The sequence below is a fragment of the Chamaea fasciata genome, unplaced genomic scaffold (assembly GCF_029207755.1).
Source record: "Chamaea fasciata isolate MVZ Bird 193981 ecotype frontalis unplaced genomic scaffold, bChaFas1.0.hap1 SCAF_23, whole genome shotgun sequence".
In the NCBI taxonomy this organism is placed as follows: Eukaryota; Metazoa; Chordata; class Aves; order Passeriformes; family Sylviidae; genus Chamaea; species Chamaea fasciata.
The window spans coordinates 4,526,507-4,554,143 of NW_027094108.1; the positions used below are offsets into that span (position 1 = coordinate 4,526,507).

The window sequence follows — 27,637 nt, forward strand, 5'->3', positions numbered from 1 at the left end:
TGGGAAACATCCAGGGAGTCCCAAGAAGTGTGTGCTGGTTGCCTCCCTCGGGAAAGATTCCCACTGGAATCCAACCTACAGGGGACCTCTGGGGCCTTTGAATGGCCACAGAGCTACAGTGCCTTCCTTTACATATACAGTTGTTTAAGGATATATAAAATAGGATTTAAGTATTAGTCACAGATCATCGCTGCCTGGAATGTTGGCACACACAGCTCCACATTGGAATTTTCTGTTCCTTCCGTCTACTTTCCCCATTGTGGTTCTCCTTAGTGTTTGGTCTGTGAGCTGGGAAGGAGATAAGGCTGTTCTGTATGAGATATTGCTGAATTTATAAATGTGAGAGATACACAACACTCAGCATTGCTGAGGCAGCCCAGTAAACACAGCAGCTCTGTCCCAGTGCTCCTTCCTTCATCTACACAACTGCTTTTTTTGGGAAGAAGTCCATGTTCTTTGTCTCAGCTGATAAAGTCAACTGGTAAAATCAGCCACTGTAAAATTTTGGATTGGTTCCTTAGTGTAAATAAAAGACACTATTGCACTTGAAGAATTATCTGTGCTTTTGTTAATTTGGTTAAATACCTTCACCTGCCATGGAAACTAGCAGCTGAAAAGGATGAATGAACCATTTCTCCCCCTCCACCCCCCCCCTCCGTTTGTTCCATTTCTGCTGCAGCAGACTGCAACACAGTCTGGGCATTTGGTTCCAGGAAAAAAAAATCTAAAGGAAGCAATTTTAGCAGAGTCAGGAGGATCTGCTTGAACAGCTCTAATATTGAACCTAACTGGCATGTTTTGACAAAGTTAAAAATCTAATGACAAAATTTTGCAGAGCTCTTAAGCAGGACATAAAATCTATTGAGCAGCACCGCTAGCTTGAAAGATGCTCATGTTGCTACAAGCAAATGAGACCAATATCCAGATTATTAAAGATCCTCCATGTCATAAGTATTAGAATCTGGAAGGATTATTGAAGTCTCTCTTGCATGATGTTGGTAAATATTATTGTCTACATTGCCGCACAGTTGTGTGTAAGTGGGACAGAAGCCACATGTGACTGCCCTAAGTGCCATTTTTAATTGGCCAGTATTATATCCAGCGTGAACCCCTCCATGCAACCTGTGCTTGGGCATTGCTTCTGCCCTGGCTTAAGGACAGGAAGGGCAGGTCATAAACAGAACAAATTAATACAGGCCAAGAAAGATGTTTATCCTTCTCCCTCTTATTACTCTTGTGAGCTGAGGCTAGATTCCTGCTGACAGCTATAGCCCTGTACTACCCCCACAGCACAGACCTGCTCTGCTCCTGCCCTCCCCTTCCTGACCTTCCCCTTCTCTCTCTCTCCTGATCTTTCCCTTGTCCTCTTCTCCAGCCAGTTTCCAACAAGAGCAGTAGTAGAGCATTTGGGTCAATTTTCCACCAATCCTGCCCATCTTTTAGTGACACAATCATACTTGTTTGTCCCACCAGCACTCCCCTCCATGGTTGATGGAACTGTTCTTCGAGTTATGTGGTGAAACATTACCCAGTAGGCCAGTGCTAAAAGTGGGGTAGAAAGGGGCTCCAATTCTGCCTGTGTGCTGAGAAACATGGGTGATGTTGGCCACAGAACCATTTGTTGGTTGTGCTCATAGTGACAGAGATCACGCTTGACACAGCATCATATTTCCCTATTTTCATCATATTTATTATTTTATTGTCAGTGGCTCATAACCCACTAACATCAGCTGGGTTTTATTCTCACACCACGCACACCTGCTAACACACAGTTTCTCTTCACACAGATGTATTTTATTTTAAATAAATGGAACAAACCAGAATGTCCATTCAAAGAACTGTTCTTCACTAAGAGAGCTAAAGACAATGGCCTGCAGCATGGTACAAGCTTGTATAAGGTTTGCATATTCCATGTTCCAACAAACAGCTGGAATTAGGTTCTGATGAGCTTTATCATTGTTAATGGCAGCCCCTGATTCTCTACCCATAACCTGATATTAAATATCCTAAAAAGATATTTTCCTAGGCTGAGGTATGAACAGACTCATGGAATCTAAGATGTTTACTACAAGCTTTTTAGGAAGTTAACAACACTGTCCAATCCCTTTTTCCCAGATGGAAATGACACACCACAATAATCATACAGGCTTATGATTCCATGGAATCCATCTTCAAGGTGGTACCAGGTCACTGGAACCCCGTTGTCCTCCAGCCTCTTCTTGTACAACAAGCCATCGTCCCGCAGCACGTCGTACTCGCAGGTCAGGATGAAAGATTCTGGCAGCTGGTGAACAACAGAGTCTTCAGCCAACAGTGGGCACAGGTTGGGCTCACAGAATCTCTTCACTGTCTCATAAACTTCCGCTATAAAATCAGTGGGCCCAAGTGGCTTCACACCTCTGACCTTAAATTCCTCAGGGATATTGTCTGGACTCACCCACTTCCTATACTTCAGCCTCATGTCTGGAGGAATGTGAGAGCCCTCCAAGACCTCTTGCATATGCAGTGCATCCCCCTTGAGGTACAGCAAAGCAAAGAAAGCAGCACGTTCCCGGAATAGCAGGGGGACTCCCCGATTTTGTTGGTAGGATGGTAAATTGAAGTCCAGAGCCTGAAGGCCTGGGTAGATGAGGATCTGAGCACGCAGTCTGGGGAGGTCTGACCTGCCTGCCAGGGTCTGGCTCACAGCAGCTGCCAGGTTGCCCCCAGCACTGTCCCCACAGACAGTGACCCGGGCAGGGTCCACGGCGTAGTGCTGCAGGTGCTGCAGGAAGTGCTGCGTGGCGCTCAGACAGTCTTCGTAGGCAGCGGGGTATTTGTGCTCAGGGGCCAAACGGTACCTGGGACACAGAGACAAGAGGAAGGAAATGTCAGTTGTAGTAATCAGGAAATGGTCTCGTGTGCTGTTCCTCAGCCCTATCATTCTGGGGGGCTTTGGCTCTAGGTTAGGGTCTTCAGTGACTCCAAACACCTGCTGGTCCGTTTGGGATTGCAGATAAACTAAATGGTGAGTTCAGTCCTAAGGATTCACTGAAGTAGGACTGTCTCTGATTAATGATCTGAACAAGGGACTGTACAGTTCTTAGTGATGGTGAAAACTCCCTCTGTACTCCAGACAAGATTATTTAATAATTTTGTGCCTCTGTTTCCTATGTGTAAAATGGGAGTATTTCAGTGTGATTATTTTCTTTCCCCATAGCTCCCAATTGCTTGGAGCATCTTATTACAGGTCCATATGTTCAGCACAGGGAAGATTTTTTACACCTAAGTTTTTAACTGGCTTTTATAGACTTTGTGCCAAATATTTCCATTTGTATCTTTTAGGAGTATCTCTGGGCATGAGTAATTAAGGGCCACGAAGTCTCTGTTATCACTATTTTTCTCTTTATGGACTTGACAGAAACCCATAGAAATCCTAAAGAAGTGCCAAAAAAGAACATCTCCAACACCAGGGCAGCTCTGCTGTTGTCCCACAGCAACAATAATTTCCCAAGTACAGAACAGGGTAGGGTTCACTTACTGCACAGACACTACCACCGAGTCACTCTCCCTGGAGAGGTAGCGACACACCTTTTCATAGGTATCTGCAAAAGAAATATTGTTGTTAGTCTTCACTATTGCCCTCATCTTTGAGACAGCCTAAGGAAGGTCCATTCCAGAAAGGCTTCAGACTTCATCTCAAATCACATGCTGAAACTACATCTTACTCCAATCTTCTAAAAAGATGAGAATATTCTTTCTACACTACTACAGTTCCTCCAGGAAGTATCTTACCAAGGCTTCCAAACACCCAGCCTCCTCCATGAAAGAAGAGGATGCCTCTCCTTGGTCCATCCGAGGTAGCTTTAGGCTGATAAACCCTCACAGGTACTTTGTTAAACTGCAGATCCTGGATAAAGAGCTTTGGATCCAACCCTAGTTTCCGTCCCTGTCGCACGTATCGGCCAAAAGTGATTTGGCTGCAAAGCCCAGTCTTCTCCAAAATCCTTCCCTGTTAAAAGACATTAAGGCATCTTTAAAAGTCTGGAGTTAGCTAGGGTATAAAAACTCTGCATTCTACTTACATCAAACTTATTTGGAGGACATTTTAAAGAAACACAGAACTCTGATTTGGAAATGAAACAACTTCCCCAAGTTCTCACATCCTGTAGTCTGTAGAAAAATTGACTTGCACTACTCAAATCCAAAGTCACATCAGAAATTTTATAAAGATCAGCCAAACTGGTTGTCTTGGAGTACATATTTTAATCATAGTCATTGTCCTGCACACATTTGTGATCATTCTTGTTTCATTTATACTTGATAACAACAACAAAATACCATATGTAGAAACAATTCTTCATTGCTGAAACTAATATTCATGAATTAGACTCAGTGAATTTGCAAATCTAAAATGCCAAGCCATGTTGTGCAAGTTAGTTACTGCTTTTTATTCACACAACAGATCTACCAAACAAAATGAAGTTGCTTCCTTTCCCAATGCTCTTGCAAGCTAGAATATAAATCTGATGTAATAAGTGAACAAACAAGAAGCTGGAAATCAAACAGTTACCATTCACTGGCGGAACAATATCCCTCTTTTTAATGCCCAGTGAGTCTGTCTTGTCACCTGCTAGTGGGGTTCAGGATTGCTAGGCAGCTTTGTCAGTAAATTTAATTTAAAGAGGATGTAAATGGTTTAGGGATCTGTGTGGAGGAAATCAAAGTCTGTGTGATAGTAGGGGTAATGTTTGCGGCTCAAGGAGTGACAAAACGTAAGATTCTAAGAAATTCAAAGACAGCAAGTAACAGAGGCAGAGCTGAGGGGGCTCTAATGCCGTTTATGCAACGCCTCCAAAGGGAGTCCAAGGATTAAGTAAAGCAGCCCTAACCGGATTGTGTGCCATAAATGTCAGCCGCGGCAGGAGCAGCTGAAGGGCTGGAGCTTTCCTTGCTCAAGGTGATTTCCCCTGAAGGTGCGGGCAGCTATCAGGCAAAACACGAGCCCAGCCCCGAATTCGGGACTGCAATCAGCCGCTCGCAATCTCCGCTAACACGCCCCAGCAGTTCCCGAACCGGGGTCGGGGTTTGCCCGCGACACGGGCAGCGCTCCCCGCAGCAGCCCGGCCGGGGGGTGCCGAGGCAGTGTCCGCACCAGGGTGGCCGGGACAGCATCCTTGACCGGGGGGGGGCTTGAGGCAGCATCCTGGACCGGGGGAAGCTCCGGGCAGTGTTTGTGCCAGCGGTGCCCTGGGCAGCATCCTCCACCGCGGGATATCGGGGACAGTGTCCGGATCGGGGGGTACCCCGGGGCACAACCCGATCGGGGGTGCTCCCCGCATTCCCTCCCCGTGATGCGGCACCGCCAGCATCCCATGGGGACAGCGGGGACACTCGGATCCTTCCCGCGGCTCCCCGTCTTTGTGCAGCCGCTGCCCACCCCCAGCCCGCGGCTCCCCCGGACGCCCCCTCGCCCCCCGCACCGCCACTCACCAGCGTGGCGGTGCCGAGCAGCACGGTCAGCACCAGGCGCAGCTTGGCCGGCTGGTTCACCCCGGGCGGGATGTCGTAGCTGGGCAGGCCGAGCAGCACGGCGGCCGCCGCCAGCGCCGCCAGGGGCAGGAGCAGCAGCAGCAGCAGCGCGGGCAGCAGCGCCATGGCCCGGCCGCGGCCCTGCGGGGCTCCCCCGGCAGCGCTGGGCAGAGCCGCGGCCCCGTCACGGGCCGAGTGCGGCCGCTCCGCAAAGCCGGCGCAGGGGTCATGGTGCGGGCGGCCGGGGGGAGCCGCGCGGAGCGGCCGGAGGTGCCGGCCGGGTAATCTCAGTTCAAGGAGGCCCGGCGTGACCTGCGCGCGGTACCGGGGAACGGACGGGCCCGGCGCCGCCTCCCGCCGCCCCGGCGCCGGCACGGCCCCCGCGCCCCCGGCCGGCCCCCCGCCGCTCCCGCTGCCCGCGGCTCTCTGCGGGACAGTACAGCAAGGGCTGGCGGCCCGCGCTCCGTGAAGGGCTGCCCGTGCGCAGGGAAAGCTAAGGGAAGTCAGCATTTGCTTCTGTAAAAAGTTCTGTTCTGCTCAGCCCTGTAGGATGAGAAAAGCCCTTCCCCCCCCTTTCTTTTTCCTGAGGATTTCCTTAGGATGAGGAGCAGTGGGCCTAAACTAAAACGCAAGTTTCACCTCAACATGCAGAAGAACTTCTTTACATTGAGGGTGACAGAGCACCGGGACAGTGCCCAAGGAGGGTGTGCAGTTTCACCCTCAGGAAACATTCCAAATACATCTGGATGTGTTCCTGCGCCACCTGCTCCAGGTGACCCTGTCTTGGTGAGGAATTACACTGGATGATCTTCAGAGATCACCAACCCTAGCAATTCTGTGATTTCCAGGTCCTCAGTCTGGCTGTTCTGAGTGTGCTTACTGCTGTTCTTGCTTTCATCAGCAGGGTGTAACAAAGCATCATGTCAGCGAAAACACTGTCTCATCCTGTAAATAAAACTCTAGCCATGGAGAAAGCACATTTTGACAGATTCTAGCACAGAAACACAGCACAGATTCTGCAAAAGTTAATTCTGGGGGACACCGTTTGGAAGAACATGAAAACATTTTGCTTTGTATTCTCTCTTTAAGCTGTACCTTTTAGTACACACTCACCAAGAGCCCAGTTCACTGATCCTTCCTGCCTTTCTAAAACCTGATGTCAGCATTTCTTCTCAACACTATATCCTGCCCTCGGTGGGCATAGTGGAGACTTGCCAAAATTAAAAAAGGATTTTGTAGAGCTACAATTATTTCAAAATCAGAGTAGCCCTTACTTGCCTCCAGCTAGGTGTCCCCCATCAACTCTGGCCTTGCACTGCTACTTTCTCAGTCATGGAATATTTGCTCAATCTCCTCACTGAGATCTCGATCTCTACCTGTTTGTCCAGAGCTTTCCCTCCAGCTCACCATCTACCTAGCTTAGACTTTTTTAGCTAAATTAAGTCATGCTTCGAAGCTTATCAAATGGACATCACAAATAACTTGGCTGTTATTTGGAACATTTAATCCGGATTATTCCACATAGATTATTTGTATAGAAGTAAATAACTTAGTGATTAAAGACAAGGAATCAATCAGATACCAATTTGAAAAAATATACACCACATAGAAAAATTGTAAAGGTTGAACTGTCAGGAGTCTCTGAAGGAAAAGATCTGTGTTAATTTGAAGTTCACGGATATCAGAATTACTATTTTACACATCAAAAGGTGTCGCATTCTTGCTGACCAGCACTACCCGAGGTGTGAGAGCCTAAGTGGAGACATTAGTGGGAGAAGCATAATGAGGTTTCTTTTTACAGGCCTTTTATGAATGCAACAACCCTGTCCAATCCCTTTTTCCCAGATGGAAACGACAAACCAAAATGATCAAACAGGTTTACGATTCCATGGAATCCATCCTTGATGTGGTACCAGGTCACTGGAACCCCGTTGTCCTCCAGCCTCTTCTTGTACAACAAGCCATCGTCCCGCAGCACGTCGTACTCGCAGGTCAGGATGAAAGATTCTGGCAGCTGCTGAATAATTGTGTCTTCAGCAAACAGTGGGCACAGCGTGTGCTCACGGATTCTTTTCACTCTCTCAAAAACTTCAGGCTTGAATTCACAGGGCTTGTGTGGTTTGTAGCCTCTGACCTTAAATTCCTCAGGGATGTTGTCTGGACTCACCCACTTTCTATACTTCAGCCACATGTCTGGAGGAATATGAGAGCCCTCCAAAATCTCTTGCATATTTGATGTGTCACCTTGTACATACTGCAACGAATAGAAAAGAGCACGTTCCCGGAATAGCAGGGGGACTCCCCGATTTTGTTGGTAGGATGGTAAATTGAAGTCCAGAGCCTGAAGGCCTGGGTAGATGAGGATCTGAGCACGCAGTCTGGGGAGGTCTGACCTGCCTGCCAGGGTCTGGCTCACAGCAGCTGCCAGGTTGCCCCCAGCACTGTCCCCACAGACAGTGACCCGGGCAGGGTCCACGGCGTAGTGCTGCAGGTGCTGCAGGAAGTGCTGCGTGGCGCTCAGACAGTCTTCGTAGGCAGCGGGGTACTTGTGCTCAGGGGCCAAACGGTACCTGGGACACAGACAGAGACAGCAAAAGTCTCAAAACAGAAGGAAATATCTTAAGTGTAAATACAGAATTTCTACAGCATCCTGCTTTTCCCTGTGTTGGAGTAATTTTTCCCTCAGACAAAAAAAAAAAAAATCCATGAAGGTATTTTTATCTGCTGAATAGGTATTTGTCCATTGAGTCATCACAGAGAAGTGTTAGCCATAGGATGGGCTGCAAGGACATAGCACAGTTGGGATATACCGAGAGCAGCCCTTATCACAAAATAAGTGATGGAACTTCATTTTTGTCTTCTGGTGTAGACTGCATCTGGCTTGTGGATTAAGTAATTGAATCAATCTGCACCTCACCTTTACTTAGGATATTTAATTTTTGGAATTATTTTTTTTTATTTAAATAACTGGGACTGTTATATTTTTCAGTCTTACTAGTATTAGTAGTACTAATTAGTAGTATTATTACTAACTAGCATTTGATTCTAACTGTTAGAAAGCACCTTGAAGTTCAGAAGGTAATTACACCTATTTAAATGGACCGCTGAATCATCACCTTCCAAGTAGTTTTATTAGTCATTTCTCAACACATTGTAATTTTCCTCTGGAATGCATTCCTTGGTTTTGTGTGGTGCTAGCATAACTCTATGTTGGGAGACACGTGGACCTTACTGTGGGCTGTGTCTGCACTGTTAGCTGATGGAGCAGGGAGAGAAATTAAAACAGCCCCCTTGAAATTCTGTCTGGACATCCAGGATCCTGGGAAAATCATAGAAAATGCTGAGCTGGAAGGGACCCATGAGGATCATGGAGTCCAGCTCCTGGAAAGGAACATTCCCACCAGCTGCACATCTCTGCAGTGCTGAGAAGCAATAAGAGGCAAAAAGGCTTTTCTGGAGCAGCCGGTTGTAACTCACCCTACAGACACCACCAGTGAGTCGCTTTCCTTGGCAATGTACTGGCAGATCCTTTCGTGGGAATCTGAAACACATGGAAGGATGTTTAGCTGCCCACAGACAGTCCAGCTCCCCTCTCCCTCTGCCCACTGCCTCCCCTCGCAGCGCTGGGTGGGAAAGCCCAGCTGGAGTTCAGCCTCCCTGCACTTGGAAGTTATATAACTTTTCTAAATAATCTTTAATCAATTGTTTTAATTAATCATAAACCAGTATATTAATTATAAGCAGTGTGCTAGTCTTAAATCTCTTTTAGGCAGCATGTAGCTAACTTTCTTTACACAGACTCTTATTGTTGACTTGATTGGGAAAATCACTGAAACTTTTAAAAGTTTTGCCAAACTAACCCTGATATGCTTCAAAGGACAAGGCCTGGGAGAGGGTGTGCATTGTTGAAACTGGATACAAGAAGGGCAGAATTTATGGACCACAAGGACATTTTGTAGAGACCAGAATATGAAAGAAGCAGTTAACAAAAGACTCAGTATATGCATGTCGGAAAGTCCCTACCAGAGGAAAGATAATACTAAATACTAAAAAAACCCCTAAATACTGAAAAGACTGAAGAGGATAGAATACCAATTTATGAAAGAGAATCAAGTAATTTAGAACCAATGGGCATTAATTTGTTTGCTAAAAAGTATATAAACAGGTGAAAAAAAGTTTTGTATCAGCGTCGGTGCGTGGAGCCCGGAATTCTGTCGGGCACACACACACACGGTGGCTACGCCTAAAGCAACGCCTGCTGCAGGGACAGTGCCGGGGGTGGTGTGGCGGCGGGCCGTACCGGGGCCGTACCGGGGCCGTACCGGGGCCGAACCGGGGCCGAACCGGGGCCGTACCGGGGCCGAACCGTACCGAGGCTGCAGCAGATCCAGCCGCCGCCGTGGAACAGCAGCACGGCACCGCGGGGCCGCGCCGGCGGCGCTCGGGGCCGGTACACCCGCACGGGCACCCTCCCGAACCGCGCGTCCTCCTGCTGCACCCCCGGCGCCGGGTCCGGCCTCCGCCCGGAGAACACGAAGCGCTTGACGGCCAGGCTGCTGCACAGCTCCATCTTCTCCAAAATCCTGCCCTGTTGGGAGAGGGAGGACAGCCGGGGTGAGCTGAGGGGAGGCGGCGCGCGCGGGCGAGCCCTGAGGGGGAGCCGGGTGAGGGGGAACCGCGTGAGGAGCAGCTGGTGAGGGGCACCAGGAGAAGGGCAACTGGTGAGGGGCAACTGGTGAGGGGTAACTGGTGAGGGGCAACTGGAGAAGGGCAACTGGTGAGGGGCAACTGGAGAAGGGCAACTGGTGAGGGGTAACTGGTGAGGGGCAACTGGAGAAGGGCAACTGGTGAGGGGTAACTGGTGAGGGGTAACTGGTGAAGGGGCACCAGGAGAGGGGCAAATGGCGAGGGGCACTTGTTGAAGGGGCAAATGGTGAGGGGGCACCAGGAGAAGGGCCGTTGGTGTTGGACACTCATTGAAGGGGCAGCTGGTGAGGGGCAATTGGTGACAGTGTTCATAGTGAGTGAAGGGCATTTGGTAAAGGGGTTGCTGGTGAGGGAAGCTTTGCCAGTGCTCCCAAGTGTCTCTCATCCCTCTAAGGTTTCTGGGGTTTCTGTTTTTGTCTTCTTAAAAAGCACCCAGACCCCTATTGCTGGTACTTCCATTACTCAGCCTCCCATGCTACTGGAAAGCCCCAAGAGTGGCCTAAAAACATCATGTGTGCTCAGCTAAAGTGGGAATCAAAGCACTCTCACTTTTTATAAATATTTAATTTTAAATTTAATTAGGGAAGCTCAGCTGATAAAGCTTGGGCTCTTATGGTTGACTTAATCCTTATGTAATAGGGAAAAATCTGACTGAGGTCTCACAGAAATGATTTTCCAAAAACTGTCCTCTCAAGTCAGCCCCCAGAGAAGAAAAGCCATCATTTAAGCCTTGATGGGGCTGGCAGGATTCTGGTAGTTAGACATACAACAGAATTAACATCTAACAACGTTTCTGGCAGAAGTCGCAGCAGAGTTACTCACCAGAGTAGATGCAACAATCAAAACAGCAACAATAAATCGAAGTTTTCCAGGATTGCTCACTCCAGGAGGGATGCGGCAATTGGCGTACTCAGTTTGAATTGTTCTTATGATTGCTAATATAAATGAAACAACAAAAATCACCAGCAGTATCACTGGCAGAGGATAAAAAAAAGCCATTTTGCATATCCAGAAGTGATGTGTCTTCACACCTATCTGTGATTTGGCTTTTGCAGGTAACAGTAAGGCCTGGAGCAGTCTCAGTTGCAAGAGATCTCTCAGGTGTTGCTCACTTTAAAGTCCTTGGAAATGTTGTGCAATGTGCCAGCAGTTATCACATTGGAGAAGAGTCAATGCTTTTAATTACCTGTTTATCTTTATGGTAATTGTGGGATTGATAAAGCGGATGGTATTGAAACGGAATTCTTGGATTGTGGATGATAACAGTGAGTACTCAGAGACTGAAGCTGAGTCCTGAATGAAGTTCTAGTCCATGACGGAGAGCCAGCAAATGTGAAGGTTAAATTATCCCTTGCAACTGATCTTCAGTCATGACTTTAGCTTCCTGCATTGTGGGCATGCTTAACGTAGTTTGGAACACATACCTTTAACAAGGACATTTAGAAAAGAAAATGGAAACAAGGGAGGGGTGAGGGCAAAAGGTAAGTAACTGGCTCTGCAAAAGTAAATGCATCAGTCCTATTTTGTTGTTAGATTATTTGGGGCTTGAAGCAACCTGGGCTAGACCAGGTATCCCTGCCCATGGCAGGGTGTTGGAATGAGATTAGCTTTAATGTTCCTTCCAACCCAAACCATTCTGTGATTCTAGGACTCTATTCAAGCACAAGAACAAGTTTTTCAGCTTACCGGAATGTTTGATAAACATAAGAAAACACTTAAAGCATTTTCCCCCTTGTAGTTTAAACAAAGCTGTCAATAGTGTATTTCTGTTGGGAACAGCTGTAGTTCTCTAAGTCAGGGTAACTAATGTGACTTCATTTTTTTGTGTATCAAATACTGGTTACCTTGCCAACAGACATCTTCAAATTTGGAATCTTAAACTCAGGTGTTACATGTAGCAGAGAGTATAGGCTGTGCATTTTAGCACTGTAGTGTCAGTGTCTTTCTCCTTTGCCAAAACACACACTTCTAGGAAAAGTGAAAATGTCGACTGTAATTGAATAAAACAGGTCAGACCAGATGTTGGCTTAAATTTTTACTGCATCTTTTATATGTACTGAGAGAGCAGCACTTGTACTGGACAAGCGTTTAGTCCAAACAGATGATTAAAATAGGCAGACTGTGCATGGGCTACTTCAAACAGCACTAAAAGAAACTATCCTTGAAATGTCTTCTGTGGTGATCACATTAACATAATTGCTTATTAACAAATTGTTCTATATGAACTTCTTATATGGTATTTAGAAGCATGAAAGACCGCAGAAATTTGACAGTTCTTACAGAAAAAAAAAAAAATGTTGCTATAAGCTTCTTAGAAAATTGACAATATTATCAAGGCCCCTTTTTCCAGCTGGAAATGACAACCAGTCACTATTAAATGAGTTTATGATTCCATGGAATCCATCCTTGATGTGGTACCAGGTCACTGGAACCCCGTTGTCCTCCAGCCTCTTCTTGTACAACAAGCCATCGTCCCGCAGCACGTCGTACTCGCAGGTCAGGATGAAAGATTCTGGCAGCTGGTGAACAATAGAGTCTTCAGCCAACAGTGGGCACAGCGTGGGCTCACAGAATCTCTTCACTGTCTCGAAAACTTCAGTTGTACAGTCAAGTATCACACGTGGTTTGTAGCCTCTGACCTTAAATTCCTCAGGGATATTGTCTGGACTCACCCACTTTCTATACTTTAATTTAATATCTACAGGAATATGGGAACCTTCCAAAACCTCTTCCAGTTTTATTGCATTTCCATTTAGATACTGCAACATATAGAAAGCAGCACGTTCCCGGAATAGCAGGGGGACGCCCCGATTTTGTTGGTAGGATGGTAAATTGAAGTCCAGAGCCTGAAGGCCTGGGTAGATGAGGATCTGAGCACGCAGTCTGGGGAGGTCTGACCTGCCTGCCAGGGTCTGGCTCACAGCAGCTGCCAGGTTGCCCCCAGCACTGTCCCCACAGACAACGACCCGGGCAGGGTCCACAGCGTAGTGCTGCAGGTGCTGCAGGAAGTGCTGCGTGGCGCTCAGACAGTCTTCGTAGGCAGCGGGGTATTTGTGCTCAGGGGCCAAACGGTACCTGGGACACAGAGACAAAATGTGGGAGAAGGAAATAAGAGTTTTAAATGAATTGCTGAAATCCTGGTTCCTGCAAGCAGGAATACCCTGATTTCTGCAGAATATTCATTGTCTCCGTAGGATTACCATCAATAAGATGTAGGTGGTGCAGATTATTTTGTTGTGATATCACCTGTTTATGATGTCTCTTAGGTCTTTAACAGCAGACAAGTACTCAGCTGCCAACTATATGTAGGTTTTATCAACAATTGTTTAGTTACTTTCTGCTTTAGTTGTTCATGGGTTGGACACAAATGTCAGTACTTCTGGTTTATATCTTTGTTACATCAAGTTATGTTAGGTATCCTCATAATCTGAACCATTATGCCAGTATTTTGATAATGTATTAGTTTGTCATTCACATTGCTTCTCTAAGCATCAAGCAGGCTTTCCTTGAATAAGTACTAAGCAGATCATACAGTTTACTATCTGTTTACAATCAGTTTTGAGTTTGGGATTTGAAAATATTGATTCAAAATTTCATTTTCCAACTAGATATCCCAGTGTTTAATTTGTGGTGTAATCAGACAGTGAAAAAAGCCCAGGTGAGTCTTCAGTGTCTCCAAGCAACAGCAGAATGAAGTTGTAACTTGAGAAGTCCCACAGAGACATTTCTCTGAGGAAGATTGGTGCTATGACTGGGGGAACATGAGGTGATATTTACACTATAGGAAATTATCTCTCAAAATTAGCATGAGCAAAGACTCACCCCACAGATACAACCACAGATTCACTTTCTCTGGCAATAAAGCGGCACAGCTCTTCATGGGTCTCTGAAAGAGATTTGGTGGGGTTTGTGTTTAGGTTGGGGTGATTTTTTTCTCCAGAGATGTTATCTATTGGAGAAGTCAAAGAATTGCAAGAAGGAAATGCTCTCTACTTTTCTCTGCTGCTTTCTACAAAGCTCCTCAGTTCTTTTGTACCTCCTCACCTTCCTATTTCAGCATTTTTTCCTCTTATACCAGTGTCCTGTAAGAAAAATCATGTGATCCACAGCAGGTGCCTTCTGGCAGCAAGAATTATGAGACTGAACCTGTGGTTATACTCGAAGTTTGCAACTGCTACAGATCAAGAAACAACCAACTTTACTATTTATGAAGTGTGTATTTCTTTAACTTAACTATTTCTGTTACGTATCTTACCAAGACTTCCAAATACCCATCCTCCTCCATGAAAAAACAAAACTCCTCTCCTTTGACTGGCAGATGGAGTCTTGGGCTGGTAAATCCTTACGGGCACTTTCTCAAACCACAGATCCTCAATGAAGAGCTTTGGGTCCGTCCCCAGAGTCTTTCTTCCTTGCATGTACCGCACAAAGCTCAGCTGACTGCAGATGCCAGCGTTTTCCAAAATCTTTCCCTGTTCAAAGGCAAAGAGAACAGAGAACTCACTTGAGAGATCCTGTGTTTTCCAAAGGAAAGGAACTGTGCGGACATTAAACGCATGGTACCTAAGTCATGTATTTTTAGGGAAGTAATAAACTGAGAGAGTAGTTGTACAGGTATAGGAGACAACAAGTAACAGCAGCATCAGGAGAGGTTATGAGAGAGTTCCATGAACCAAAGAACAGAACCCCAAACAATGCAACATTAACAGACTGGTGAAATAGACCCCTCTGCTTCCTCAGTGGGTCCTTTACCTAACATTGAAAGCAAGTTTGGTTTTCACTGGTTTTTCTGTCCTTCCCCCAGAGAAGATATGAAAACACAGTGAAAGATGATCATTCTGGTGCTGATTTTCATGGTACAGATACTTGCCCAAAGTAGAGTTGACTAAGTTAAGAATATATTTGATAATTGCTTTTTGATCCATCTCCTAAGTCTCACTGATGTGTGCCATGCACTGACAAGAAGATCCTGACATATTTAGTAGGAATGAACTTCTGTTCATTCTCTGTGCCATAGGGATACTCATGCCAGGCACCAGAAAATGAATACAAATCAGAGCTAGTGCTCCAACGTAACTTTGCATAAATAAAAAGCATTGCCTCTGTTTTGAAATGCATTGTTCAGCCATGCCAGTCAGTACTTCAGTCCTTGGGAATATTTGGATCAAGTTCATAATATTCAGGATTCTGCTATGAATATTTCTTACTAGACAGCCACATTTGCATGGATTGTCAGTAGTGTCATGACTCTCAATATATTTGTCTATAAAAGGCCTTTTTTTCAGCGATTCCAGCTATTTATAATATTCTCCATGTCTGATTTGAGGAAAGATTTCTTGAGGAAACTAAGACATTTTGCAATATACTGATTTTAATTTTTTACAAAAACTAGTCTTAGTGTCTCCAGTTGTATACAAACATGATAAAATTATTAATTCTTTTGTATTTGCTATTTTTCCAAGCAGGAATGGAACAATACCAAGAATATTTTAACTTTTACATTCAGCTGTTTGTTTTCTTTCACCCTATGTTGTTTACATTGCAGCACACAATGCTGGTTTATGGTGGGCAGTGGATTGATGATTAAGAGAACTGGCTTTTCCAGCTGCTTAAGTGGTGTAATCTATTTCTAATTACAACTTCTGTGCAGCCAAAGCAAGATAATATATATATCTACAATTCTTTACTATGGTTGACTACAGTCTAGAATATTTTTCTCTCTTTGTTTTCCTTTTTAAATTTTTAATAGCTCGTATCTCTTTGCAGATATTCCATTAAATTAATTTAGTGAATATAAGCACAACCTCTATTATGTCCTGTCTAATGCCATGTCTAATCAGAGCATCTCTACACCTGTCATTACACAGAAATAGTCGTGATTCAGTGAGCTCCTCTGTCAGCAGAGCTCACCAGGTGTTGAGTGAGCAGTGTTGCTGCTCTTGGAGACTAATTACCTTTCCATGCTTTGAGAGCTGCTTCACCTGGAGAAGGTGGGCTGGCCAGAGCCCCTCATTCCCATCAGACAATCCTGCTTGGTTGCTGCAGGAGTTACATAAAAGTGCTTTGGGTGGGAGAATTCCTTCAGCTCCTCTTGGGCAACGTTACCTAATTTGTCACTTGCATGACAGAAACTCTCCCTTCCCAAGGCAAATTCTGAAATGTCCAGCTTCTCACTTTATATTCAAAATAAATACAGAATTCTCATCCCTATGCCCAAGAAAAGCTTGAAAGCACGGCCCAGAGACATCTGGTATAGTCTGAACAAAGAATGGAAGTATAAATGATCCAACATGGATAAACATTATAAATCAAATCATTGCTAGGTCAGCTCGAGTCAGGGCGTAAGCACAGTCAGACTTTCACACACTTGTGTTAAGGCAGCATTTATGTACTGCCCAAGATGGAGCTGGGCAGGACTGGATTAGAACAGTGCAGTGTCAGAAGTCTGGCAAAACTTTCTTTAGCAACACTCAGCTCAATAAAACATGCAGCATGACAGCAATGCCCTGGTCTCCTCTCTGGAACATAATTCCATGCAGGCTTCTATCATGGTAGTAAGTTTACAATCTACAGGTTCTCTCTTCTTCCCCCAAAAATCACACCAGGTTCACTTACCACTACAGCTGTGCATATTAAAATTATATGAACGATTCGGAGCTTCGCAGGCTGATTCACTCCAGGAGGAATTTCTGAGTTGGTAAAATCAAAATTAATTGCCCCTATGACCAATAATATAAATCCAACAAGAAAACCAGCTAAGAATAACACCAGCACTGTGAGTACAACTGCCATTATGCTGAACTGCAGTGATTTGACTTGTCTTTGATTTGACTTTCCAATATATATTTGTCTTGTACTTCCTGATTCTTTGTTAATCTTCCTGTTCTTTGTTTGCTCCAGTAAAAACCTCTCTCCTCCCTTTTACAAATACATTAGGAGGTATCTTTCCCTCTCCCACTTTATTTCTCCCCCAATTCCTGTTTTTCACAAAAGATAAGTTGGTCAAAGTCCTTGATTTGTTAACAGATCTATGCCAGCAGCATTTTGGAATTTTTGCAAGAAACCAGTGCTTAGCTGGGAGGAGAGTGTTATGCATGCACTGCATTAGTATTAAATGAGTTGGAGGTGGAAAATGGACAGAGGGCATTTGTGTGCTTTGAGTTTGTGGCACTATAAAACACCCATTGAAGAGTTTCCTCAGGAGTGGGAACCTGCATGTGATGATTGTCACTCAGAAGGGCCAAAGGGATTGTCACCAACGCTCTTTGGAAAGGTGCACTTAGAAAATTCTGTCATTACCCAAATCTCAGTTATTTTTAGTGTTTGTGTTTTCTTCTAACAGAAGAACATGCTTTAAAAAAGCCACAGGAGGCTGACTTTAGATTCATGACCTTGTTGCAGGTAACTTTCAATAACTCTGCATGCAACAAGTACAGCTGAGAATGACTTAAGGTAACCAGTGATTAAGGAGTTTCAAATCAAACTTCTTTATCTTATTCTTGCTGAGAAGTAGGGTTGTGCTAATGAGAGGTGTACTTCAAATGATGAAAATGAATTAATTGTGAATCTAAGCCTGCAACTCTTCAAACAACTAGGATGTTGTTTGAGATTGTAAATTCATGGGGAAAGAAATGAGGTAAAAATCTAACTTTATTAGGCAGCAATGTGGGGAGGTTGGGGGGTTTTTTGTTGTTTTTTTCTGGGGGGAGAGGGTTGTGGGGTTTTGATTTGTTTTTTGTTGTTGTTATGAAGTCAAATTGTAAGTGATGGGGGAAAGTACGATGTCATTTTAGTTACAAAAATTTATAGAAAATTAATTTCATATTGTTTCTCTAGTTAGAAGTTGAGTGTTTTTAATAGGGCACATTATGATCATAAAATATTCTGAAGTAAAAGGAAATCTTGTTTCAAAATTCAGCAAAAGCCCAGATTTGAAAAAAAAAAATAGTCCATCCAGCAGTGTTTGTCGACTTTCAGTCTGTGTTGTGTTTTCACAGTTATGTGGTCATATCCAGTTGTTTGGTAGGTTAATTACTGACCACAGTAATTAAAGTAAAAGGACAGATGTGACCAAGTAGAAGTAGCAGGATTGTGGTCTCTGCCTGCCTGTGCTGTGTTGTTCTTTTCACCGGGGGGGGGTTCAGTTGGGTTTATAGGTCAGTATGTGTTTAGCAAATGTAACTCTCACCCTTACACAGAAATATTTCCAGTGCTAGTTTTTATTTTTTTGTTGTTGAAAGCATCACAGAATCACCATAGCATTACAGTGATAATATAGATAAAATTGTGCTTGTCTGCCTTCTTTACATGATTTTCAGAACTTTTTCAACACAGCAGAACAGGTAACCTTGAGCATAAGATAATCTTGAAAGAAAGAAAGGGTTATGGAAAAGTCTCACCTCTGCACTTCTCTGACATCCACACACTTACTGAAGTTCAGAGATTCCAGTTTGAGAATGAAGTTCCAAAACGAAACATCATTTCTCAGATCCCAAACAAAATCAGACCCACACTAGTTCCAATTTAAGATTTCTGTTCCAGACAGGAGCCTTCCTTTTGATTTCCCTGTTTCTGGAGCAGTGTAGTCTTTGTACAGACTGACCCTGGAAACTAAATTCATGGCTGCAACCTCAGTGTCTGCTATAAGACTTCACAGAAGCTGAGTTCTCCATCTGATACCATCAACACCTCCTGTCTGTCACAAGGGCCAAAGCAGACTTAAGTAGTTGTCTTCAGCATTTCTGCGGTGTTGAAGAATCTTCAGGGAGATTCTTGTCTCTTGCCTTCAGTGTGTGCCAGCAATGCAAAGATATTGAAATTGCTGTTGTTTTAGTGAAACAGGATATGCTAGGTGCCTTTCCTTTTCCATGTCAGTCTTATTGGTGTGTTTTTACAAGAATATTTTTAGAATGGTGGCACTTCAAATAATCTTAATATTTGATTGAGAGTCACTACAGAAGCAGAAATCAGAAACTCCAAAATGCAGTCAAAATCCAAACCACAAATCAAAGTGTTTATATTCCTTGCCAAGTATAAATTCATCAAAGATACTGCATGGCTTGCATCTTTCTTCTGAAAAATGCTTCTATAAACTGTTTATATAATTCACCATACTGTCTACTATCATATCTCCAGATAAAAAGGAAAAAATCCCGTAGCCAAAAATGGCTAAAATTCCATGGAAGCCATTCTTGGAATGATACCAGGTCACTTTAACTCCATTATCCTCTAGTCTCTTCTTGTATAACAGACCATCATCTCTCAACACATCAAACTCACAGGTCACAATGTAGGACTCAGGGAGCTGGCAAATAATGGAATCTTCGGCTAAAAGTGGGGAAAATGGTAGTTCTAAAATTTCTTTGACAGCTTCATGGACTTCAGGTTTATATGATGAGGGTTTTGGTGGTATGTAGCCTCTAATCTTAAATTCATCAGGAATAAGGTCAGCACTTATCCATTTTTTATACTGGTGTCTCATACTGTCAGGAACATGACTGTTTTGTAGAACATCTTTCCAAACTGTGGGTTTTCTGTCAAGGTATCGAAAACACAAGTAGACGATCATCTTCCGGGTCAACATGGGGACATAAGCGTTCTGCTGGTAGGAAGGCAAGTGGAAATCCAGCCCCTGCAGTCCTGGGTAAATCAGGACCTGAGCACGTACTTTTGGCAGATCTCTATCATTCAACAGTATTTGGCAAATAGCTGTAGCAAAATTAGCTCCACAGCTGTCACCACTAATGATGATGAGACCAGGATCCACATAATACTCTTCTAAATTCCTCATGAAATATAAGGTGGCATTGAGACAGTCAAGATATTGCCCTGGGTAGGGGTGTTCAGGAGCCAGACGGTACCTGAAATGTCAGACTGTGGTTATTGTCAGTGGAGTTACATACATTCAATTTGTGGTGTTTGCAGTTGCCGTGGTCATTACGCAGACTTTTTGCCCTTAATTTTAAATATCATATTTGGGTTTAACTAGTGTAGACTGGGAGGCCAAACTAGTGATGCTATAGCAATTTTAGAATACTTCGCCTTGAAATGACAGGTTTAAGTGAAAAATAGGGATGTGATCTAAAACAGTAAACATTTTCAGCATATTTTTCAGAAGAGTTTCAACTGAGAACTGTATTCCCATAAATACTTCCATGGCAAAATAGCACTTACCCAACAGACACAACCACTGAGTTGCATTTTTTGGCCATATAGCGGCATATTCTTTCAAAGGCTCCTAGAGAGAAAGTTTGTCAGAAATGTTGATTTGAAAACCAAAAATCCTTTTGAAATGAAAATATAGATCCCTAAACATGTGCTATGTGGAAGGCACTGCAACACAAGACTGATAAGGAACTTGTACTATGGAATGTGGTCTTTACACATTAACATTTTCTATTGGCCAGTGGTTCTCAGAGCATCACACAAGCGTGTAAAGGATAGTGATACTGAGGAAACCCAGAAATCTGTCTGGGGTGTTCTCACATCCCACCTGGTGCTCAGCAAAAGGTGTCTTAGGGAGTGTAAGCTGAGGACAAAGGAGCATACAGGAATTTGAGACTCAGGGCGCTCCTTTAAGACAGAAGCTGTCTTTATACCTAATGCTCTTGATTAGCAATTCTTCTGTGAATTACCCAAACACTTCTTAAGCCCATGATTTTAACCTTAACCGTAACAACTTTGTGCAAGGAGTTCTCTTGCTTGCTTATAAAGGTGTGAAGAGCCATTTCTAGTTGCTTCTTTCATACCTGGCATTCACTGCTTCCACATGGTGACATTGACTCTTGTACTGTAAGAAATGGTGGATAAATCCTTCCCTGTTTAACTTCTCTTGCTTCTTATGATTTTGTAGTCACTTAGTGTATCTGTCTTTATGCATCTTTTGCGGCCTAAAGAGTCTTAGTTCGTTCACATATTCTCTGCACAGAAGCACTTTTCTCACCTAGGCAGCCTCTCCAAGTCTTTCCATTATTGCTTTATCATTTCTGAGGAGTGGGAAAGAGAACTATAAGCACTATACTATATTTAGATACACCATGGATTTATTATAGTGGCATAAAAAGTTTCTTGTTCAGTCTTTCCTACTAATAGTTGCTAGCATTTTATTTGCTTTTTGACTGCTACTGTGCACTATGTCAACATTTTCAGGCAGCTTCCTGCCGTAATCCCAAGACCTCCTTCTGCAAGACCTTCTTCCTGCTCCTGCTTGGAGTCCATTGCTTCATTTATAAGGTCAGAATGCTCTGTTCATCTGTTTGACTTCTCTACGTGCCATTTCACCTGTCATTTTACTGTCTGATGCTCTGCTGTCATGAAGACATTCTGCAGTTTTTCAGCTATCTATTTGTGATCCTCAGAGGACTTAATACCACATCACCTTGCACCATCTTTTGTGTTTGAATAAATTGATAAGCACTGCTCGCAGTACAGATGTCCTTAAGGGAATCTCACTGGAGCTTTCCATAATCGTTGTTGTTTTTTTTTTTCTGTCTTTCAATCAGCTGTAATCCAAATGAAAGATTTTCCCTCTTGTGTGTAGCCTCTTTAGGAGACTTGTGGAAATCAAAGTGGGTTTTAGCAACTCAGTCTCCTTTATTCAATTTATTAAATTTATTAAATTTATCAAACTGATAAAGAGTGGGTTTAGATTAGATATTAGGAAGAAATTCTTCCCTGTGAGGGTTGTGAGGCCCTGGCACAGGATGCCCAGAGCAGCTGTGGCTACCCCATCCCTGAAAATGTCCAAGGCAGGTTGGACAGGGTTTGGAGCAACCCGGAGTAGTGGAAGGTGTCCCTGCCCATGGTGGGGACTTGGAATGAGAATGAGACTTAAGGTCCCTTCCACCCAAACTATTCAGTGATTCTAGGATTTGTGAAGTATGACATCCGTTTGAGGAATAAGTCATAGTTATCTGTCCACTGATTCTCTTCAGTGTAGCATCTGCTAATTTGCTGGTTGCAGACTTCAGGCTTCCTAGGCTGGAGATTTCCAAAGGCCTTCAGAAAGCTTGTCATCATGTTGATTGTTATCCTGTTATCAAACACCAAAAGGAATTGAAGCCAAAGGTCAGGTCCCACTCTCTGTGTTCAGGTATGGCTGTTATATCAGGCCATGCCATGTGAACAGGGACTCACTGTGCAACTTGTGGTGTGTTTTTTCCTTCCAGTGAGAGGAATTCACAGGTCACTTAGATCGCAGAGTGCCTGCCATCCCTGGAGTCCTCACTGCCACCCAGACTAGCTCTAGATGTAAACCTGACACTCCACCCTGACTCCTGTGCTCTGAGTAGAGCAGGGTGGGTTATCTGTGCCCCAGTGCAGAGGGGAACCCACAGCACGAGAGTTATGTCATGATCCCTGCACGGGGCTGAAGGATGCCAGGAAACTCAAATCTGCCCAGTATAGTGCGGACCTACCCTGTGAAACAATAAAGGATTCAAACCCCTCAAATTGCACTGCCTGACCCCTGGAACGAAGTCCAGATTTTCATGTTCGGGGCCGTGGCTTGCAGAGAAAGCACTCAGAGCCTTGCCTGCTCAGAAGGAGATCTGGAGCACTCAAGAAGCTGAACTCCCAGCTGCTGAGACAAGGGTTGTCTCCCTTTCTGGCAAAGAAATCAAGTATCCTGTGCCATGTTGCCACAAGAATCAAACTTCCCCAAATTGCTCCTTCATTATTTATATTTTCCTTCATTTGGATTCCTTGTTTGCATGAATGGGAATTTATTTACTGATTTTTTTTTTTTTTTTTTTTTTTTTTTTTTTTTTTTTTTTTTTTTTTTTTTTGGGTAATGTATTTAAATTCTTCCTTGGACGCATATTCTATCTTTTATGTAAGATAGGGTAGTCTTAGTAGAGCAGCATCCCTCACTGAGAGCTGAGAGCAGGGTGAGGGATTTCTGGATCACCGGTCTCTTGCCCAAAGGGAGCAGAGATGTGACTCCCTTTAATACAAGACTATTCATTCCACAAATACTTTCTGGTTTGTGCTGAGCAAAGACTGATGACACTGAGAAGGACAGGGTAGACATTGACTGACACATGCCTGAAGGCAAAAATACAAAATTTGGATTTGACTTGAAAAATAAAATTTGCCCATTTCTTACTAATGCTCCCAAAAGTGCCAGCGCCTCCATGAAAATACAGAATTCCTCTTCTTTTGCCGGTGGATGGGCTTTTGGGCTGATAAATCCTCAAGGGTACCTCATCTACTGTGAGATCTTTGATAAGCAGTTTGGAATCTCTCCATGGGGGTATTCCATCAAGCACTATTCGCAGTATGGTTAAATCATGGCAGATCCCCAGCTTCTCCAAAATCTTTCCCTGTTGAAAAGAAAGAATTTGGAAGAAGAGGAGTAATGTTGGCTTGTTCGTGAACAGACAGCGTTATTCTATGTACAATGCAGTTGTGTGCAGTTCAATATGTACAGGATACATCTAGATATTTGTTTTAAATTTTTATATGAAACAGTTTCCCAGCATAAAGTGACTGCAGTTTGACTGAAAAATCTAAAGAAGCTTTTAAGATTAGTCATACTAATTTTATTAGTTAATTTAACATGTTTTGGGTTCATATATCAATGCTTACAGGCTTCAAGAGCATGAATTGCTTTTTCTTTTTTTTTTTTTTTTATTCCCTTGAGCCATTTTCCTCCAGCTCCCAAATATCCTACCTAAGCAAAAATGAAATCCCCAGGTTAAGAAATTTGACTTACCGCGACCATGGTTGTAATCATCAAGGAGTGGAAAAAACGAAGCTTTAGAGGTTGCTCAATTCCAGGTGGCATTTCTGAGTTGAAAAAATCATATAATACAACCCAAAAAAACAGTGCTGGTATTAAAATAGGGGAAATAAAAAACATTCCTATAATTGCTAAAGTTGTACAAACAGATGCCATTTCACTTCAACGGGAGTGAATGCAGTAAAACCAATGCTGGGTTAAGCCTTGTTTTCAAGTGCATCTAAGGTGTCTTCACGGGAGACTAAGTGCTCAGTTCATATGCAGAAATTAAATGTTTAATAATGTTGCAATGCGATGTAATGCAATTTTCTCCACCCTTCTTTTGCTAATGATATTATTGGCAACACTTGTATGCTTTCTTTGTCCCCCTTTACAACAGGTGGGTTTCAAACTGTATGGAAGTGATTAATACTGTGAGCTCTTCATAAGTAAGGAGAAATTATTATTCAGAGGGACCCTGATTTGAAGATGGTATTTTTAGTCTGTAGTGAATTCATTTTGGATGGACATTCCTGTTACAGTGTTAAATTTTAGTGACGCCTGGCTACTTGCATTTGTCATCAAAGCATATATACACTTCTCTGAGAAGAAGAATACTCAAATCCACACTTTTTTATAAACTCTGTCTCATAGGGGAATGCACTGAAACATTCATGCTTTAATTTTTGTTTAAATAAGAGTACATTTGCTCAGTGTTTAAAATCAGTGCAAGTTTAACGTACACAAAGGTCTCTCCAGGCACTTGAGGGTATGTTTGTTGATTGAAGCCACTGTTTTTTCTGGTAAAAGCTTTTTAGTGATTAACCCTCAGAGTTTCATATTCACTGTAATTCTTGTTTCAGTTCAGTGTAGAGGCATTATGAATACATGTGTATTGGTGAGGGATTGGTAACGGTGGCAGTTGTTTGGTGAAGTAATTTTTCTGGTTTGTGTTCTTCTTACTAGAATTCCATTTTCTACATGATTTAAAATTTACAGCTCCCAAACATTTTGTACCCTGGCTTTTAAAGTGGAATTCCAGTCTGAAAACCGAATTAGTCTTTAGTTTCATTAGCACAGTATTTAAATCAAAGCAACACTGTCAGCTGATTTGCACAACATTGGCTTGTGAAGGTAAGGATGTGTGGGATGAGAATGTCGTAAATTTGTGCCAAGGTTTGTGAAATAGGGAGATCATTAGGGCCATTTCTGTGCTGAGATTGGCTGATTTGGAGCCTTTCCCTTCCACAGGGCACAAATTTAGGATATAAGAAGTTAAAATGTTAGACTGTAGGGAATTGAAGCCAAACCCAGATGCCCATGGCCAGTGCTCAGCTTGTCCTAAGCTTATCAGATGTTCTCCACAGGGCTCTGCAGGGGCAGCCTAGTGGTGCTTGTGGTTATTAGTTCTAGAAATGTTTCCCTGTAGTGTGATACTGTAGTACAGCCTGTGGGGATTTGGCTTTTGGGGTTTTGCCATATATTCCTATAAGAACAGCCCAGTTTTACTAAGTGCTTCTTTCTGATGTCTATGCCATCAGTCAGAATATCCTGAAATAAATTTCCACATGGATATCAGCTTGAATATTGTATTTCAGCATTCTTGATGATTTCTTATATTTGAATCCTCAGAGGAGGCAATTTCTGTGCTTTCTAAAGAACCTTTAATCAAGAATAAAAAATTCCTAAAGGTACTCAGTACTTCAGTGGCAGCAAATGAAACTTTTGAAGGTAACCAAAGGCAATGAAACTCCTGCTATTTGTATGGTCAGATTATGAAAGCCTAATAGCAAAGAGTACATGTCTATCTGCTGTCAGCTCTATGAGCTCTTGCTGACAACCGTTTGACACAAGACTTCTATTCAGTGAGTCTATAATTAATCAGCTTTCATCAAAACCAAAACACCTCACACATGTCACCTCTGTTTTGAAACCTTGATGGACCTGATAGAGTGGAAGGAAAGTTAATTTACTGTCTTTTTATTTAAAAATAAATTTACAAAGGGACAGTTTGGGGGTTTTGTTCATGTGCTTTTTGCTGTTATGCCCTGGCAGTTGTCTGCGGAATCTGTTGTACAGTCATGACAATCTGAACAAAAAGCTTTCAGTTCTGCATTACAGCCTTTCTGTTCTTAAAGAAATGTTGGTGAATTAATGTTTCAAAATAATATCCTAATGTCTCAATCTCTTCATGTGTTACTCTTAGAGTATACTCAGCATGTGGACTTAGAGCGTGTTCTACCTCTGTGCTGTTTGCACCTCAGTCCTCCTTGTCCTGTGAACACAATGTCCATGTTTTTCCAGAATCAAGCAAATCCCATGGTCTGAAAACTTCTTGGTCCTTCTGGGGATGCTTATCTTGACAACTGTCTGATGATGCTTGGTGCCTTAGATTCCATATATTTCAGCTATTTTCAGTCTGGCCAGCCATTCCTGTACCCACAGGATGGGTAGGAATATCTATGGTCACTGTCAGATTCTCAAGCTGTTACAAAACAGTCAGTGAGGTTTTCAGTGGGGGTTTTTTCCCAGTTGTTTTTGAGGTGCTAAACTGTCAAAAGAATGTTTTATTTCATTTTAATCCACTGCATGAAATGAGTACCTTGTGTCTTTGCAAACAAAAAGGCTTCTTCTCTGTCTGGCAGTAAAGAGATAGTTCTTTAAATAGTGGACGTTTGATGTGTTTTGCTATAGCAATATTTTTGTTTTTCAGCAAACTCATCCCCAAACCCCAGCTTCCACAAAGTCTTTACCTAATGATGAGAACAGCCTTGCACTAACTAAAGGTTCATGAGATTCCACTTAACCAGAGAAAATGAACACAGTCTGGAGTTAGACATTGTAATGAGAATTATGGGCCTCATGTGGTTCTTTATTGTTGTAAAACAGCTACTCAGAGCTCACAAATTGATTCTTTATTCACTGAACTTGGTGTTGCTGGAGTTTAATATTGGTTAATGTAGTGCTTGATAAGTACGGAATTGACAATAGTTGGGTAAATTCTTCCCATTTTCTCATCAGCAAGCTTCCATCTATGCGTTCTAAAATTCATTCTCTTCTTGATTTTTCAGCATAATTCTAATAGTTATAGTAATGATGGGAAGGGGAAGTACAATAATGATACCTACCCAAAGAAATGTGATCTTTGCAGGTTTTCCCAAGACTCAGCCTTGTGGCTTTTCTAAAGCTTCTGTAGCTGTGGAATCACCCATAGCTTTGTAGGCTGAGAATGTGTAAAACTCATCAACTTCCCTTTAATTATTAGTGGAAGAGGCAGGAGCTGACAAACCCAACACTACACAGGAGGGTCAGGGGAGTTGGTGCTAATGAATTCTGTGACTGTCATGAATTTTTTGTTTTCTTGTGAAATCTTTCTCTAAAACATTGCAACACATTTCACTGTGATTGCAGGCTGATTCCACCATGGTTAACCTGGAGTCAGTTGACTATTGCAGTCCTACTCTGTGTAACACAGGAAATCCTATGATGAGTAACTAAAGCATGGTAAAGTAGTCACCTGTGATGACTGAGGTATTGAGTCCAGCAGGTATAGCCAGGAAACAGAAAACAAGAAAAAATAACGTATTACAAAGAAAATTTAAACCCAGAAATAATAGCTTCTGATAGAGTTCTTTACTTTTTTAATGTTCATTTCAAAATGAAACACTCTGGTAAATACAATTTTCCTTGCTTTTTAAA

General features: G+C 43.1%; 4 protein-coding genes across 4 annotated transcripts; all 4 read right to left on the minus strand.

Annotated features, from left to right (window-relative positions):
• Window positions 1-1,678: 1,678 nt before the first annotated feature.
• Window positions 1,679-5,769, minus strand: LOC136300524 (arylacetamide deacetylase-like 4). Its single transcript, XM_066202991.1, has 4 exons — window positions 5,473-5,769; window positions 3,775-3,991; window positions 3,521-3,584; window positions 1,679-2,840 (listed from the first exon to the last, which is right to left on the minus strand). Exons 1-4 carry the CDS (start codon window positions 5,635-5,637, stop codon window positions 2,066-2,068), a joined length of 1,221 nt encoding a protein of 406 aa, XP_066059088.1. The 5' UTR covers window positions 5,638-5,769; the 3' UTR covers window positions 1,679-2,065.
• A 1,282-nt stretch (window positions 5,770-7,051) lies between these two features.
• On the minus strand, window positions 7,052-11,217 carry LOC136300550 (arylacetamide deacetylase-like 4). Its single transcript, XM_066203020.1, has 4 exons — window positions 11,041-11,217; window positions 9,883-10,099; window positions 8,989-9,052; window positions 7,052-8,081 (listed from the first exon to the last, which is right to left on the minus strand). The coding sequence occupies exons 1-4, from the start codon at window positions 11,215-11,217 to the stop codon at window positions 7,307-7,309; spliced, it is 1,233 nt and encodes a 410-aa protein (XP_066059117.1). The 3' UTR covers window positions 7,052-7,306.
• Window positions 11,218-12,246: 1,029 nt separating this feature from the next.
• Window positions 12,247-17,010, minus strand: LOC136300525 (arylacetamide deacetylase-like 3). Its single transcript, XM_066202992.1, has 4 exons — window positions 16,834-17,010; window positions 14,474-14,690; window positions 14,041-14,104; window positions 12,247-13,293 (listed from the first exon to the last, which is right to left on the minus strand). Exons 1-4 carry the CDS (start codon window positions 17,008-17,010, stop codon window positions 12,519-12,521), a joined length of 1,233 nt encoding a protein of 410 aa, XP_066059089.1. The 3' UTR covers window positions 12,247-12,518.
• A 2,293-nt stretch (window positions 17,011-19,303) lies between these two features.
• Window positions 19,304-24,115, minus strand: LOC136300582 (arylacetamide deacetylase-like 4). The gene is made up of 4 exons (XM_066203071.1): window positions 23,933-24,115; window positions 23,324-23,540; window positions 20,392-20,455; window positions 19,304-20,078 (listed from the first exon to the last, which is right to left on the minus strand). The coding sequence occupies exons 1-4, from the start codon at window positions 24,113-24,115 to the stop codon at window positions 19,304-19,306; spliced, it is 1,239 nt and encodes a 412-aa protein (XP_066059168.1).
• Between the last annotated feature and the right edge of the window lie 3,522 nt (window positions 24,116-27,637).

What these genes read in the sequence shown, in the direction of transcription:
- LOC136300524 (XM_066202991.1), bottom strand. Translation starts at nt 5,637, where the DNA reads ATGGCGCTGCTGCCCGCGCTGCTGCTGCTGCTGCTCCTGCCCCTGGCG. An exon ending in TGCTCGGCACCGCCACGCTG is followed by an intron (nt 3,992 to 5,472) that starts GTGAGTGGCGGT and finishes GTCTTTTAACAG; the next exon opens with GGAAGGATTTTGGAGAAGAC. An exon ending in CTGGGTGTTTGGAAGCCTTG is followed by an intron (nt 3,585 to 3,774) that starts GTAAGATACTTC and finishes TTTCTTTTGCAG; the next exon opens with ATACCTATGAAAAGGTGTGT.
- LOC136300550 (XM_066203020.1), bottom strand. Translation starts at nt 11,217, where the DNA reads ATGGCTTTTTTTTATCCTCTGCCAGTGATACTGCTGGTGATTTTTGTT. An exon ending in TGATTGTTGCATCTACTCTG is followed by an intron (nt 10,100 to 11,040) that starts GTGAGTAACTCT and finishes CTCTCCCAACAG; the next exon opens with GGCAGGATTTTGGAGAAGAT. An exon ending in CTGGATCTGCTGCAGCCTCG is followed by an intron (nt 9,053 to 9,882) that starts GTACGGTTCGGC and finishes CATGTGTTTCAG; the next exon opens with ATTCCCACGAAAGGATCTGC.
- LOC136300525 (XM_066202992.1), bottom strand. Translation starts at nt 17,010, where the DNA reads ATGGCAGTTGTACTCACAGTGCTGGTGTTATTCTTAGCTGGTTTTCTT. An exon ending in ATGGGTATTTGGAAGTCTTG is followed by an intron (nt 14,105 to 14,473) that starts GTAAGATACGTA and finishes AATCTCTTTCAG; the next exon opens with AGACCCATGAAGAGCTGTGC. An exon ending in TCTGTGGTTGTATCTGTGGG is followed by an intron (nt 13,294 to 14,040) that starts GTGAGTCTTTGC and finishes TCTGTGTCCCAG; the next exon opens with GTACCGTTTGGCCCCTGAGC.
- LOC136300582 (XM_066203071.1), bottom strand. Translation starts at nt 24,115, where the DNA reads ATGGCATCTGTTTGTACAACTTTAGCAATTATAGGAATGTTTTTTATT. An exon ending in TGGCACTTTTGGGAGCATTA is followed by an intron (nt 20,456 to 23,323) that starts GTAAGAAATGGG and finishes CTTTCTCTCTAG; the next exon opens with GAGCCTTTGAAAGAATATGC. An exon ending in TCAGTGGTTGTGTCTGTTGG is followed by an intron (nt 20,079 to 20,391) that starts GTAAGTGCTATT and finishes CTGACATTTCAG; the next exon opens with GTACCGTCTGGCTCCTGAAC.